Source organism: Lagenorhynchus albirostris, chromosome 6, assembly GCF_949774975.1.
Source record: "Lagenorhynchus albirostris chromosome 6, mLagAlb1.1, whole genome shotgun sequence".
In the NCBI taxonomy this organism is placed as follows: Eukaryota; Metazoa; Chordata; class Mammalia; order Artiodactyla; family Delphinidae; genus Lagenorhynchus; species Lagenorhynchus albirostris.
The window spans coordinates 61,470,366-61,485,136 of NC_083100.1; the positions used below are offsets into that span (position 1 = coordinate 61,470,366).

Here is a 14,771-nt window from a genome sequence, read left to right on the forward strand (position 1 = left end):
GTGGGTGGGCCCAGTCTGGCCTAATAGCGGTGGTGGAGGGGGTGGGGCACGTTAGCGACCTCTGACGTCTCTGTCTCTCTCTCTTCTTCTCTGTGCCTGTCTCTCGCTTTAGAATCATGACTACAGAAATAGTTATAGAGGTGAAAAATAAATCTCCTGGAAATTATGCGGTGTGTTTGTTGTCTGAATTCTCATTTAAGCATCACCTGAGATAGTCTGCTTTGCAAAGAAACTGAAGTCCAGAGAAGTTTCAGGATTTCCCAGAGCACACACTTAGTGAGAATCAGGCTGGAAACTCTTCTCCCTTACATCTCAGTGCCCTGTGCACTGCTCAGTGAGGCCTCCCAGTTCTGCCACATAATAATCATTTGGCCTTGGAAAATCACTTAATCACTCTGGACTCCCATAATGGCAGGGTTAGGGTATCAGATGAGACCAGATAAGGCTTCATTCATCTAAAATAATTAATTAGTAGTGTTTCATGACTCTTCTCACAGGGCAATGTTCTCCTGTTGTGAATGCTATGGACTCAAGGACCTCTTGAGGTCTTCAAGGCAGCTTGTTACAGAAAGAAAATCAACTTTAGTCAGACTTGAGTTCAAATCTCAATTCTACTTATCAGCTATTATTTAAATGCTCTCAGTCTAAATTTTCTCATCAATAAAATGGGAGCTAACATTAGCTTTGTGGGCTGTCTTATTTGATGTCCATAAAACCCATGTTCACAAGTTCAGTGTTGCCTGGTTTATGAATTTCAATGTATGTCAACTCCGGCTCCTGTTCTTTCCCCTTAGTTCAACAGTGATTTTGATCCATTTAAATGTTTTCTCCTTGGATGTATAAGCTAAGCCTAATATGTGTTTTATTTTGTTGCCCATTTCAGTAGAGCTTCATCATCCCTTGACACGGACTTGAAGGCTTTCTCTTCAGCGATTTAGAGGCCTTTTAATCTATAGAGAGTTTTGATTCCTAGAGGAGAAAATTTTCTGATGGAACATTCAGACTCAGCTGAGAAGGGGTGAAAGGGAGCCAGTTTTGTGCCAATGTCTTCACTCTGCCCCAATGACACTGACCTTCTTGTTGTTTCTTAAACATTCTTGGCATGTTCCCGTCTCAGGGACTTGGCAATAAATATTCCTCTGCTTGGAAAGCTCTTCCCTCACGTATCCATAGGATTTGTTCCTTCTCATTCTGGTTTTTGCTCAAATGTTATTTTCTCAATGACCTTCCTTTATCCATTTAAAATTACAAATCTCCCCCGGTCATAGAAATCCCTATGCCACCCTATTTTTTTCCTCTAACACTTTCTTTTTTTCTTTACCACTTGACCTATTGTATATTTTACTTATTTATTGCTTCTTTCTTCTCACTAAAATGTAAGCTCCATGAGGGCGGGGATTTCTTTTTAAATCAATGTATCCCCAGCACAGAATGGTTCCTGGAGCACTATAACCACCCACTACATATTTGGCTGGTTTTTATTTTGTGCATCTGAATAGACAATATATTCCTAAGATCTTCAGGTGGCCATCTGGAAGGCACCTAGTGCCTGCAGAATGACTACGGGCAGTCGTTTTGCATCACTTTCTTTTCTTCATCTGGATTCAGATAAGGAGGTGAGAAGAAAAAGTAGACAAGGAAGAAGTAAGTCCCCCAAAGTCAGAACCACCTAGGAGACCTCAACTAGCCTATGAAGGAGCAGCCAGTTACATCAGTATTCAAACCCCTGCCTTAACAGGTGGCAAAAGATCTCAGTTTTGCAAGTTTGTTTTGAGACAAGTTTCTCAAAAGTATTCTTTTAATTCCATTTAGTACGTAGGATTTTTAATATTTTTCCTCTTATTTTCTTTCATTGGTGGGATGTGAGCTAAGGGAAGGTGGCTGTAGGATGACGATGTTGTCTGCTGATTTAAGTATTCTGCCCCATCTTTGGCTCAGTTCTTCAGATGCCAACAGGATGAAACTGAATTTGGTGCCTAGTATGATGGGAAAGAGATTTTCTTCCTAACACACTATCCAGTGGTAGACAAGGAACTGTGAAATGCATCATCTTAACAGGATGATTGTTTTCAAGTAATCCTTTTCATGGAAAGACATTCAGAATAATTTTTCTTTGAGGCAAAGATACATTTAGAGACCTGGGGGCATGAAACACCAAAAGTCTTGTTACAGAGTAGAAGAGGGGGCAAGCTAAAGTGTTTGAAAGGCAGGGGAAGGAGCTCAGGAAAGTTAACCAACTATTAAACTTTTTTTTGATACAGTTCTGCAACAATAGGAACTATTGGGTTGGCCAAAAAGTTCGTTCGGAAGAGGTTATGGCAAAACCTGAACGAACTTTTTGGCCAACCCAACACATAATCAATTCTAAAATAACAAGGTCTTTTGGAGGCTATAGGTGATGATTTGCAATTGTTTCTACTTAATTTATCCAACTGGGCATAAGAGTAAGCAAGTTTGTGAGTGTACTAACTGGTTAAGATTCTATGAAGATCAGCATTTCTGTCTCAGACAACATTTCTTTTCTGAACTTAATGACCTATTTATTTACTTATTAGTATTGATCCTCATCAGAAGCTTCCAGCACAACAAAAAGTGTACTAAGGCCTGCTAATATGCCTCACGTACAATAGGCAATTCGTGAATGTTGCTCTATATCCTCCCTTCCTTGTGTAAACTTTTCTGTTCCTAAGGTCAGTTTTACTTTAACTTTTTTTTAGTCTTTTTTTAAATTGAAGTATAGTTGATTTATAATGTTGTGCCTGTCTCTGCTGTACAGCAAAGTGACTCCGTTATACACATGTATACATTCTTTTTTTAATATTCTTTTCCATTATGGTTTTCCATTATGGTTTATCCCAGAAGATTAGTTATAGTTCACTGTGCTATACAGTAACACCTTGTTGTTTATCCTTTCTTTTTAAGTTTCTTTTTTTAAAAAAAGTACATTTCTTCCTTTAAATTAATATATGATTGTTAAAGTCTGTGACTTTATAATGAACTAAAATGAAATAACCTCATCACCCATACACAACCATAGTTAACATTTTCATTAATTTTCCCCCCAGATTTCATCCTGTCCTATTAGAGGCTTAATTTAAAAGTTCTTAGTATTGAACAGTTATTTGTACACACATGTTCACAGCAACATTATTCTCAATAGCCAAAAGGTGGAAGCAATCTACCTGTCCATCAATGGATGAATGGATACACAAAGTGAGATATACATACACAATGGAATATTATTTAGCCATAAGAAGGGATGAGGTATTGAAACATGCTAGGGCATAGATGAACCTTGAAGACATTATGCTGAGTAAAATACTCCAGTCACAAAAGGATAAATACTGGAGGATTCCACTTACTTGTGGTACCTAGGTCAAATTCATAGGCAGAAAGTAGAACAGTGGTTGCCAAGGACTGAGGGTAGAGGGAAATGGGAAGTTATTGTTAATGGGTACGAAGTTTTGGTTTGAGAAAATGGAAGAAGTTCTTGAGGTGGATGGTGGTGATGATTTCACAATATGAATGTGCTAAGTGTTACTGAACTGTGTGCTTAAAAATGGTTAAATGGTAAATTGTATATTTTAGCACAATAAAAAGCTTTTAGTTATAAAAGTGACACATGCCTATGATAAAAAAAATTAAAATGCATACATTGAAAAGTAAAGCTTTTCTTACCTACCTCCCCTCCTCACTTGCACAACCCAGAGATAAACATTCTAGCCAGTTTCATATTTCTACTTTTGACATACCTGCACCTGTAACTGGCACAAGGATCCGCCAATTCCTCTTCCTTGGCTTTGAGTGGCCATGACCCTTGGGGACCTGACGGTACCCTAAAGAGTCCAGTTAGGCTTACAGTCTTAGAGGATGTTATTGGTGTCATTATGCTTGCTATGCTGTGGCAGATACGTACAGTAGGATGCTCTCAGCTGCAAAGTAATAGAAAATCAGAAACAAACTGGCTTAAACAGTAAAAAAATTTATTGTCTTACGTAGGATATTCAGAGGTAGGGCAGGCACTAAACCAGAGATGACTGTCAATAAAAATGTCATCAAGGACCAGGTTCTTCTTTTCTCTCCTCCGCTGTCCTTAGCATTGGCTTCAGCATAAAGCTTCCCATGGTTCTAAGATGCTGCAAGTATGCATGAGGGCTCTATGCTTTCTTGTCTCATGTTTTATTAGCTGAGACTGGCTGAGTTCTGTCCATGTCTAGTAATAACTAGTAGTAAAGGGATATTGGTCTAAGGGTACAAAGTTTCAATTATGTAAGGTGAATAAGTTCTGGAGATCTAAGGTACAGCATGGTAACGATAGTTAACATACTTATTGTATACACAAGCCTACCTCATTTTTATTGCATTTCACAGATACTGCGTTTTTTTACAAATTGGAGGTTTGTGGCAACCCTGGGTCAAGCAAGTCTATTGGGGCCATTTTTTCAATAGCATTTGCTCACTTTGTGTCTCTGTGTCACATTTTGATAATTTTTGCAATATTTCGAACTCCACCAGCAAAAAGATTATGACTTGCTGAAGGCTCAGATGATGGTTAGCATTTTTTAGCAATAAAGTATTTTAAATTAAGGTATGCATATTATTTTTTTAGACATAATGTTAGTGCACATTTAATAGATTACAATATAGTGTAAACATAACTTTCATATGCACTGGGAAACCAAAAAACTTCATGTGCCTCACTTTAATGTGATACTAGCTTTATTGTGGTGGTCTGGAACTGAACCCGAAATATCTCTGAGGTATGCCTGTACTTGAAATTTGCTAAGAGGATAGATCTTAAATCTTCTCAACATACACACACACACACACACACACACACACACACGTCACTATGTAGAGGTGATGGATACGTTAATTCGCTTGATTGTGGTGGTCATTTCACAATGTATATGTGTATCAAGTTGTTCACCCTAAATATATATAAAAATATAATTTTTATGTCAATGACATTTCAAAGCTGTTACAAACAAACAAACTAGTAGCAAGTGGGATGGGAGTACCGTGATTAGCTTAGACTTATCACCTAGGTTGAAAAGGCTGGAGGGGGAATCAACCAGTGTCTGCTATAGGCTGTCTCCTGGTTCAGAAGGGTGCATTATGAACAAGGCTATGCAAGTCCATCTCATCTCCCAGTGCTTGACTTAACAAGCCCCTCCAACTTCTGCACACACACAGCCCCACCCCGCACTGTAACATATCCCAAGTCAGCTGGGTAGTTTATTAGGAAAGCCAATCAGAGAGACTTTTGTCCTCCTTAGCGTGGCCTTGGAGGCTACATCTTACTTGCCTCTTGTGAAGTCTCAATACTGCACAATATAGGACACTTGCCCAGAACTGCAAAACATTTCCAGTGGATCCAGGCTTTCCTTCACATCTGGCACATGAGTTCTGGTCAAGTGCTTCCCACCCACCTCTCCTGCTTGTCCAACATCAATATTCCAGGCAAAATACCAAAATTACATATACCTTGCATGTAATTAACCAAGGGTATAGTTAAAGGGAAAAAACACACTTCGATTAAAGAGAATGTAGGTTATCACCTTGCTTAATATACAGTTGACCCTTGAACATCATGGGGGTTAGTGGTGCTAATCCTCCGTGCCGTTGAAAATCTGAGTATAGCTTATAGTTGGCCCTCAGTAACCGCCGTTCGGCATCTGTGGTTTGGCATCCGTGAATTCAACCAACTGTGGACCGTATAGTACTGTAGTATTTACTACTGAGAAAAGTTCACGTATAGTGGGCCCGCACAGTTCAAATCTGCGTTGTTCAAGGGTCAACCATATAAAGAAATGAAGGGTAACTGAAGGCTATATAAGGAGCACAAAAGAGAGGCAATTCTGATTCCACGTTTGGACTGCTGGAGCGTGGTCCAGATGCAACCAACTGCCACTCACTGAGGTTATGTTATATACATTCTCTAAGGTATTAGATGGTCTTTACTTAATAAATCACTCCCCTTTCTTCAATCTGCTCCTCTCTACTGGAACCTTAGGGAGGGAAGTACAGTGAAGGGTAGAGCATTAGAGTAAAATGATCTGGATTTGGAATACCTTATGCTCTTCCTTTCTAACCCGGGCCCTGTGAACGGCTCTGAAAGAAGCGTGGTGAGAAGGACAAGGGCCGTTCTGCCAACAATAAGGTAGCGACCAGAGAATACACCATCTCCATTCACAAGCACATCCATGGAGTGGGTTTTGAGAAACACACCCCTTGGGCACTCATAGAGATTCGGAAATTTGCCACGGAGGAGATGCGAATTCCAGATATGCTCATTGACGCCAGGCTCAGCAAAGCTGTCTGGGCTGAAGGAATAAGGAATGTCCCATACTGTATCCATGTGTGACTGTCCAGAAAATGTAATGAGGATGAAGATTCACCAAACAAGCTCTATACATTGGTCACCTATGTATCTGTCACCACTTCCAAAAATCTACATTCAGTCGGTGTGGATGAGAACTGACCTGTGATTGACAAAGTTATAAAACCATCAAAAACAAATGACCTGGATTTGAATCTGCCAATTCCCAGGTTTATGATCTTTAGAAAGTTACTCTCAATCTTTCCTAGGTCTCAATTTCTTCACACATAAATGGGGGTAATAACATCTACCCCCATGCAGGTGTTATGAAGACTAAAAATATTAACATATGGAATTAACATATAACATTACCATATGGAATTAACATATGGTACAGTGCCTAACACATAATAGGCTATCAGTACATATGACTATCATCCTTCCTACCAAACATGCTCATCTTAAATATTTAAAAAATAATACTCCTTTTGCCTTATGTCCTCCACAACACTTAATCTTTTTTCTTACCTTCAATGTCAAACTCCTTATTTTTGTTTTCCTCACTCCAATTCACTCAAACTCACTGAAATACGGCTCTCCTTCCTCCCCCAGCCAACTGACACTGCTCTCCCTAATGTCACCAACCACCTCTTTGTTGCCGTCCAATCACACTTTTTAGTTCTTACCTTACTTGTCCTCTCTATAACTTCTGGCCAAGTAGATCTTCCCAGATCTTGAAACTCTTTTCTGGATTTCTGTACTCAGAGGTCAGTTAGGATGCTTTTGGCAGCAGGTAAAAGAAACCTCAATCCAAACTGGTTTAAACAATAAGAAAGTTTATCTCACTTAACAGTAAGCTCAAATAGAGGGCTGGCTCCAGAGCAATGGATACCATGATTGAAAATCACCAGGAATCTAGGTTCTTTTTGCTTTACTGTCCACAACATCCTAAGATTAGTTCCTCTCATGATCACAAAATGGCTGCCAACAGTAAGTAGCGCAGCATGCTTCCTGGTTCCCAACCAGAGGAATGGAGGAACCTCTCCTCCCAATCATGAAATAAAGTCCTTGATCTGACTGGGCCAACGGAGGTCACATGTCCACTTTTGGAACCGTAATAGTCACCAGAGAAATGCCATACACTGATTGGCTGAGGGTATCTTTTCTGAGTCCCATGGCTATGTGTGTGTGGAGTGAATATCTGAACAGAATCAGGAGTCTCTTAGCAAAGAAGCAGGGAGGGACGATGCTAAGCAGGCGACCAATGGTATCTACTATATTTGCTTTCCTGGTTTTCCTCTTGGCTATTCTTCTCAGTTTCTCTTTTGTGCATTTTTCTTTCCTGGACTACCACTTAAATGTTGTTTATCATTTAAGATAATTCTACTTTCAGTCCTCTTCTATTCAGACTACACTTTCTCTGTGGGCTACCAATGCCTTACCTTTATTACTATCTTGAATTAAAGAGATATCTCTGTTATGTGTTATCTCGCTGAGTCTAAGCTCCTAAGACTCCTAAATAAGGTGTATATCATCAGCCAAAGTGTCTCTTCCAAGCTCCATACCATAAATTCCAAAACAACTAACACACAATATTACCTATGGCCAGCAGAATAATCCCCCCACCTCCCAAAGATGTCTATGTCTTAATCCCCAGCACCCATAAATATGTTAGGTTATGTGGCAAGGGACAATTAGGGCTACAGATGTAATTAAGGTTGCTAATCAGCTGACATTAAGATAGGGAAGATTACCCTGGACTCTCCAGATGGACCCAAAGTAATTACAAGCCTTTAAGGTAGAAGAGGGAGGAAGAGTGTTGAGAATTTAGCTGAACTATTTCATAATATTGTTGCCTTGGCATTCATTTTGAGTGGCTAAGTGGCCTACAGGGGCCTTGAACTGACACTAGCCTCTCCCTCAAGTGCATGCCCAGATAACAGCCCATGTACTAGACAATAGCCTGCAGATTCACAAGTAAGTATAAATCCCAGATATGACTTTCCCAGTGCCCCTGGTGATAAATAGTCTCTCGTGCTTCCCAGCTCCTTCCCCTGTGCACCCCACTTAGATAAGACCTCCACAGAGGTTACCAAAACTCTGCTCTTTTTAGTTTGAATCCACCAATCTGGACTTAGCCTAGGAAACCCAAAAGCACTCAGTTGTAGACCCTAAGTAAGACATGTACCCAGGGTCCTGATGCCCACTCTCTCCTGCACCTTGACACCCCCCACCCCGTGGCCCCTTTGACGTGTGCCATGTACCTCCTCTAGGACCCATGAGTAATAAATTTCTCTATTTCACTTTCCCTTGTGGTCTACTTAACAAATGCTAATTTCACAAAAATCACAACAAGGGAGAGAGGGCTAGAGAGATGGCAATGTGAAAAGGCATCAGTCAGACAGTGCTGGTTTTGAACACGGAAGAATGGGGCCCTGAGCCAAGGAATGCAGGAGGGCTCTAGAAGCTGGAAAAAAAAGGCAAGGAAACATTCCCTCTAGCGCCTCCAGAAAGAATGGAGCCTTGCTGATACCTTGGTTTTCGCCAAGTGAGATCCATTTTGGATTTCTGACCTCCAGAACTGTAAGATAATCAATTTGTACTGTTTTAAGCCACTAAGTTGCTTTAATTTGTTACAGCATAGAAAACAATATACTTCCTATATTCAACCTGTGTAAGTGAACCACCATATTCTCCAGCAAATCTGCTTTTCTTTCTGTGCTCCTTTTTCAGGTGATATCACCACTATCATGCATCCAGTTACCCAGTTGGGAGTCATCCTTGACCTCTACCTCTCCCCACATTTAATTCATCACTAATTTCTGTCTGTTCTTTCTACCTCTAAAATAACATCTTTGTTCCACTGCATCTCTGCTACTACCTCTTTCAGGCTACAGTACTGAACTGCTAGAATTATGTAACAGCGGAGTTTTGTATTCCACTCCAGTCTGTTCTCTATACTTTCATATATTTAAAAATGGAGATCTATAGGAAGAAATACATTTCACATCAAGATCTAGGACACACACACACTCTGAATGAAAAGTTTCACAAAACCATAATTCCCATATACTCTTTTGCAATGTGTGCTATTTTCTATTCTATGTATTTAAATAAAAAAAAAACCCAGCTATTGGTGACTCACTACAGTGATTTCATATCTGACCAATGGATCATGACCTGTAGTTTGAGAACATATTTTTCTACCTGGCTACTAGAATGCTCTTTCTAAAATACAATCATCATTTTCCTTAAAATCTCTCAATGGCCTCCCACTACTTTAAGGATAAAGTTCAAACTTTAACACAGCTTGTAAGAGCCACCATTTCCCAGCCTCTTTATGAACACAACAGCTTCATCTGTCTCGGCTCTAACTGGTTCATTTTCATTTTGCGATCCAACCATACCTATTTACTTTCTGGACTCAGAATGTATCTACTGATAGAATGCTCTTCCCCACATCCTCTTCTTGTAGCTAATTCCCCCTCATTCTACCTTCTCAGCTTAGACTCCACTTCCCTCTGAATGCTTTCCCTGGACACCTGGCCCAGGTTAGGTACCTAAGGGTGCATGCTCCCTTAGCACCCTGGACTTCCTATCACCCTGCATTTCGACTGTGCCAGTGTTCTTTGAGAGCAGGTATACTTGGTTGGCCTTCAGTAAATACTGATTGAATAAATGAAACTATTTTGGTGGGTTCCCATCTTAAGTCCATTGAGTGGACATTTTGTACATTTGCAAATAGTTGAATATTTGGATTCTTTCCCACCACTGTAACGTTCTGAAGAAGGCAAAGGTCTGGAACTGAACTGTCTATATAGATACTTGTTTGCTGATTCATTAAACAGTTTCTACAGTTTAGCTCCGTGTGAAGCAGCACAGAACACGGGTTCAAGATTCACTAGATCTCTCATACTGAAACATGACCTAGCATCTCGTAGTCTTAATTTCCTCATCTGAATTCCACTACCCCAGTCAATATTTACCCTTGGATATGCCCAGCATCCCAAATTCAATTTGTGTAACTGATGGGGACAATATAATAGCTTGCTCATAGGACTGAGAAGCCAGTGAGTTAAATAATATAAAATACTTACATAAAACAATAAAAAATACTTTGCAGATTATGTTTAGCTATTAGATTTTATATTTAGCTACCACATACAGACACACATGCCTATGTCAGGTTACGCCAACACCCTAAATTACACTGATTAAGGAGTTCAAGTAGGGTACTTCCCTGGCAGTCCAGTGGTTAAGACCTCGCCTTCCAATGCAGGGGGTGCGGGTTTGATCCCTGGTCAAGGAGCTAAGATCCCACATGCCTCACGGCCAAAAAAACAAAACATAAAACAGAAGCAATATTGTCACAAATTCAATAAAGACTTTAAAAATGGTCCACATCAAATTAAAAAAACTTAAAAAAACAAAACCAAAAGGAGTGCAAGTAGGATGAAGAATATGGATAAAGGGTACATACCCATAAATATGGATTATCCCGCATGAGCCAACCTCACGAACACTTAGATGTAGCTATAATACGGTCTGTAATATCATGGTCTTTTATTCAGAGTTTTTCCCTCAGAACTTGCCTGTTCCTTTAAAAGAAAACTAAAGTTTCACTAGTGTAACTAATTTAGCCTGCAATATCAGTTTTAGAGTATTTAATGACCTTCTTATGGGGAGGGCTCCAAAATCAGGTAAGTGACATCAGCTTGACATACGATGGTTTTCCTATGGTAGGAAGGAATAACAAACACCCCACAAATGAAAAGAACAAGTGGTTCTTGCGGTCTCCATCAGCCAGCCCTTCAGTGCTATCTGACTATTTATGTAACTAGATGATTATACATACCTGTCTTCATTTCTTTCAGATACTCCTATAAAATGGTGTAGCCTAATTCCTCCCTCTGAATGTTAGCACGCTACAAAATGCCTAAAGAATGAATTATGCTTTAAGCATTTTGGATATGACATGATACTCTGCTGATATAAGAATAAAAATTCAAACTGCCTAACCCCAAATCAGATTGGCACACTCAAAACAAATTACTTAGGAATATTTTTCTCATTTTTACATCAGTTACCTTACAACCTAATTTGAAGGTGGTGGAAATTCATCAAGGAATACAGAATCAGCAAAATAATGTAGATTGATACATAAATAGTATAATAAAGTCTTATAAATATTTTATGAAAGAATATAAACATTGTCATTAACTTTCACCTCATTCATTCACTTGGTATACACATCCCGTTATTTTCCAGGCACTTGTCCAGTTGCTAGGGATATAACAGTGAAAAGACAAAGTCCTGCTTATGGAGGTTACATTTTCTGACAAGAAGGGAGAAGATAAAAAGAATAAATTAGGGGAGGGATAAATTGGAAGTTTGGGATTGACATATATATACACACTGCTATATTTAAAATAGATAACCAACAAGGATCTACTGTACAGCACAGGGAACTCTACTCAACATCCTGTAACAATATAAATGGGAAAAGAATTTGAAAAAGAATAGGTATATGTATAACTGAATCACTTTGCTTTACACCTGAAACTAACACAACATTGTAAATCAACTATACTCCAAAATAAAATAAAATAAAATAAAACCTTAAAAAAAAAGAATAATTAAATAAGAACTTCAGGTACTGATATGTGCTATAAAGAACATGAAACAAATGATATAAAATGCCTAAAGTAGTGGACATGGGAGGGGCTTGGAGTATGGATTCTGGAGCCATAATGTCCGTATGCAAATCTAGGCTCTACCGATCAACAGGTATATGATGCTGGGCAAATGACTCACCCCCTCTGGGCCTCAGTTTTCTCATCTGTTGAATGGGGATGATAATAGTGCTAACCTCATAGGTTTGTTGGATTCAACAAATTAATGTATATAGAACAGCACCTGGCACATAGTTAGTGCTATGTGTTTTCAATGATTACTTCCCTCTCTGAGTAGCTCACCTTGAGCTAAAATCTAAATATTAAGAAGTAGCTCAAACTAATATGGATAAATTAAAAGAACTCTGTACCAAATAAAGAACAGTTAGACTGAAATGCAGCTCTCTTCTTTATATTTCCATAGTATACAGTAATGAACATACATGAAGATTAAACTATAGCAGCAACTGTCATCACCCATCTTCACATTCATCAGAGCTTTCTTCACTTGGATCCTCACTGCTCTCCCCTTCACTCTCACCACTACTGTCCTCTTCACTCTCTTCATCATCTTCCTCCAGATTTTGAGCTTTCTCTGCCACAGAAAGGGAAAGACTTGCTTTAAATGTTTCTTAGTATTTCTACCCTCAAAAAATCACAATTCTCCTTGTTTTCCCCGCCACTAAGAAATACATATTTTTGGAATGTGAGAACTGAGCTGAAGTTTGCTAACTGCATGTAGGGTCAAAGCAGTAGTACAAAGAAGAACATATTCTTACTGGCATAAAGATGTTTGTGGATTTAAAATAAATTTAAAACATTGGTCTACAAAAATATTTTTTACTACCGTCAACTTAATTCTTACTTAAATAGAATAAGAGTAAAGTGAGATTCAGGGTGATTTAGAGGGTACTGGCTTTGCTTGGAACTGTGGGATAATCCCTTTAGTGCCTGGCACAATTAGCAGGTTCTGTTCCCTCTGAGGACTCTGTCAGTGCCCAATACCTTGTGCCCAGGGAGCCTGCTTTGCTTGGGCAGTTCCACCCCACAGAGGAAAGGGAGTCATCTTGACCATCCACAGAGGACAAGCCGGTTTCATGAAACCATCCAAGACAACCATTTAGCCTTTTCTTAACCACTTCATGAGGATGTACTTTGCCAATCTCCTGGGGCAATGGATTTTTAAATAGTGACTGCTCATAGTTCTATGAGAAAGAAGTAATTTCAATTTTTAAATTTACCCATCAGCAGCATTTCTTCAATAAGTGAGGAAAACTCCTTGGCCTCAGGATTTTCTGGTTCATAGATTAGGACTGAAAATGGACAACAGAATGCATATTATTAGTGTTTGAAGTGTTTCAGCAAACAGCCTCTTCAGAATGAGACTGAAACTGTCAATGAGAGTAAGTGAAAATGCACAAAGCAAAACCACCAACAATTATACCATGGGTATATCTAAGCGCAAATAGAGAAAATGTTCTACTTATCTTAGGTGCTTTGTAAGGGAAATAATCCTCATTCTAGTTTCTACCTCCTGTCCAAAGAAGGAAATCTCTATCACTATGAGGCTTCCCTCATGGGCCTGTAGCCAAAGTGTTTCTTGACTATAAGCATTCCCCAAACAAGGTGCAACTCCCGCAAAACATGGAGACTTTATTAATGACACCTAGTCATCGCCTACTTAACAGCACCCTCACCTCTTCATCAGACCCATTGTTTTTAAGAGCTATTTATTCCTTTTTGCTGATCCTTTATGTGAATGTGTCATCTTTCCTTTGGACCATATCAATAGATTTCTTTTTAGGCCTGTTAGTATATTACCAATGTCCTAGAGCCCAGAAAGATCTACACCTTTTGTTTCAGAGTTTTCTAGGCTAGTTTATTTATTTTTTCAGATCTTGCCCTACAGATCTCTCTCTCTGCCTTCTTCCTACCTGCCTTGAGGTGTATTCATAATTCTGCATCATCCATTTAAATGTTGTGACTCCTGCGTAATATCTTGATGGCCCCCAGGGGGCACTGAAACATCAAGCATGCTATTTGCCTGGCTAACAGTGAGACAGAATTGTGGATGGTTCACTTAGGCCCCAATGGCTCAGAGGGCCTCACCCCATATGGCTTTCATCCTGACACACTAAACCAAGGTCTTTATTTCCTAATTCCTAATATATAACAATGTACCATCAATCTGGGTTAGCATGAATGTACACCTGCTCAGAACATGCTTTTAAGGCTTCTAGGGGTATTTATACATCTTCTAAGGCTTCTGATAAAAGTGACTGTTTGTACATTTTAACTTAGACTAAAATAATTTAGCAGTCTAAATCTTTCTCTGAGGCTAAGCCTCTTTCTAGAGCAGAGTTTCTCCAACTTGCTCCTGGAGATACTAGTTTCTTAAGATGTTAATATGCATTTGGGAAACTAGGCTAATGAAGTTAATCAGGTAAAGCTTATAGTAAGGAGTAACTGCAGGATTTTATATAGCCATTAATATGCTCATAACTACTATGGATCTTACAGAGAGGAGAATGTGGTTTCCCCAATTTATTATCCCCATGGAATCCTTTTTTGGTGGAACACTTACTAAGAAATCTTGAACTAATATTCCTTGGAACACAGCTTAGAAAGTTTCATGTTGGAGTTAGGATTATTCCATGGGAGTGGAGCATGGCATCAGCTATTCTCAGCGTTTAACAAAAAATGCTGGCAATTGTCAGAGTGACAGAAAGGTATCTGCTTTGAAGCTTAGCCCTGCAATATCCATCCTAGGTGATAAA

The 14,771-nt window shown here is 39.2% G+C and overlaps 1 protein-coding gene and 1 pseudogene across 6 annotated transcripts in view; one reads left to right on the forward strand and one right to left on the reverse strand.

Annotated features, from left to right (window-relative positions):
* The first annotated feature begins 3,810 nt into the window (after nt 1-3,810).
* On the forward strand, nt 3,811-6,484 carry LOC132521536 (large ribosomal subunit protein eL31-like; annotated as a pseudogene).
* Nucleotides 6,485-11,554: 5,070 nt separating this feature from the next.
* ERICH2 (glutamate rich 2) overlaps nt 11,555-14,771 on the reverse strand; it is a 49,787-nt gene continuing 46,570 nt past the window's right edge. For all 6 annotated transcript variants that reach the window (XM_060151447.1, XM_060151444.1, XM_060151448.1 and 3 more), the window contains 2 exons: nt 13,236-13,307; nt 11,555-12,589 (listed from right to left, as the gene is read on the reverse strand). In XM_060151447.1, the coding sequence (XP_060007430.1) occupies nt 12,468-12,589; nt 13,236-13,307 (194 nt within the window). In that variant the 3' untranslated portion in view covers nt 11,555-12,467. The remainder of the gene's footprint in view (nt 12,590-13,235; nt 13,308-14,771) is intronic.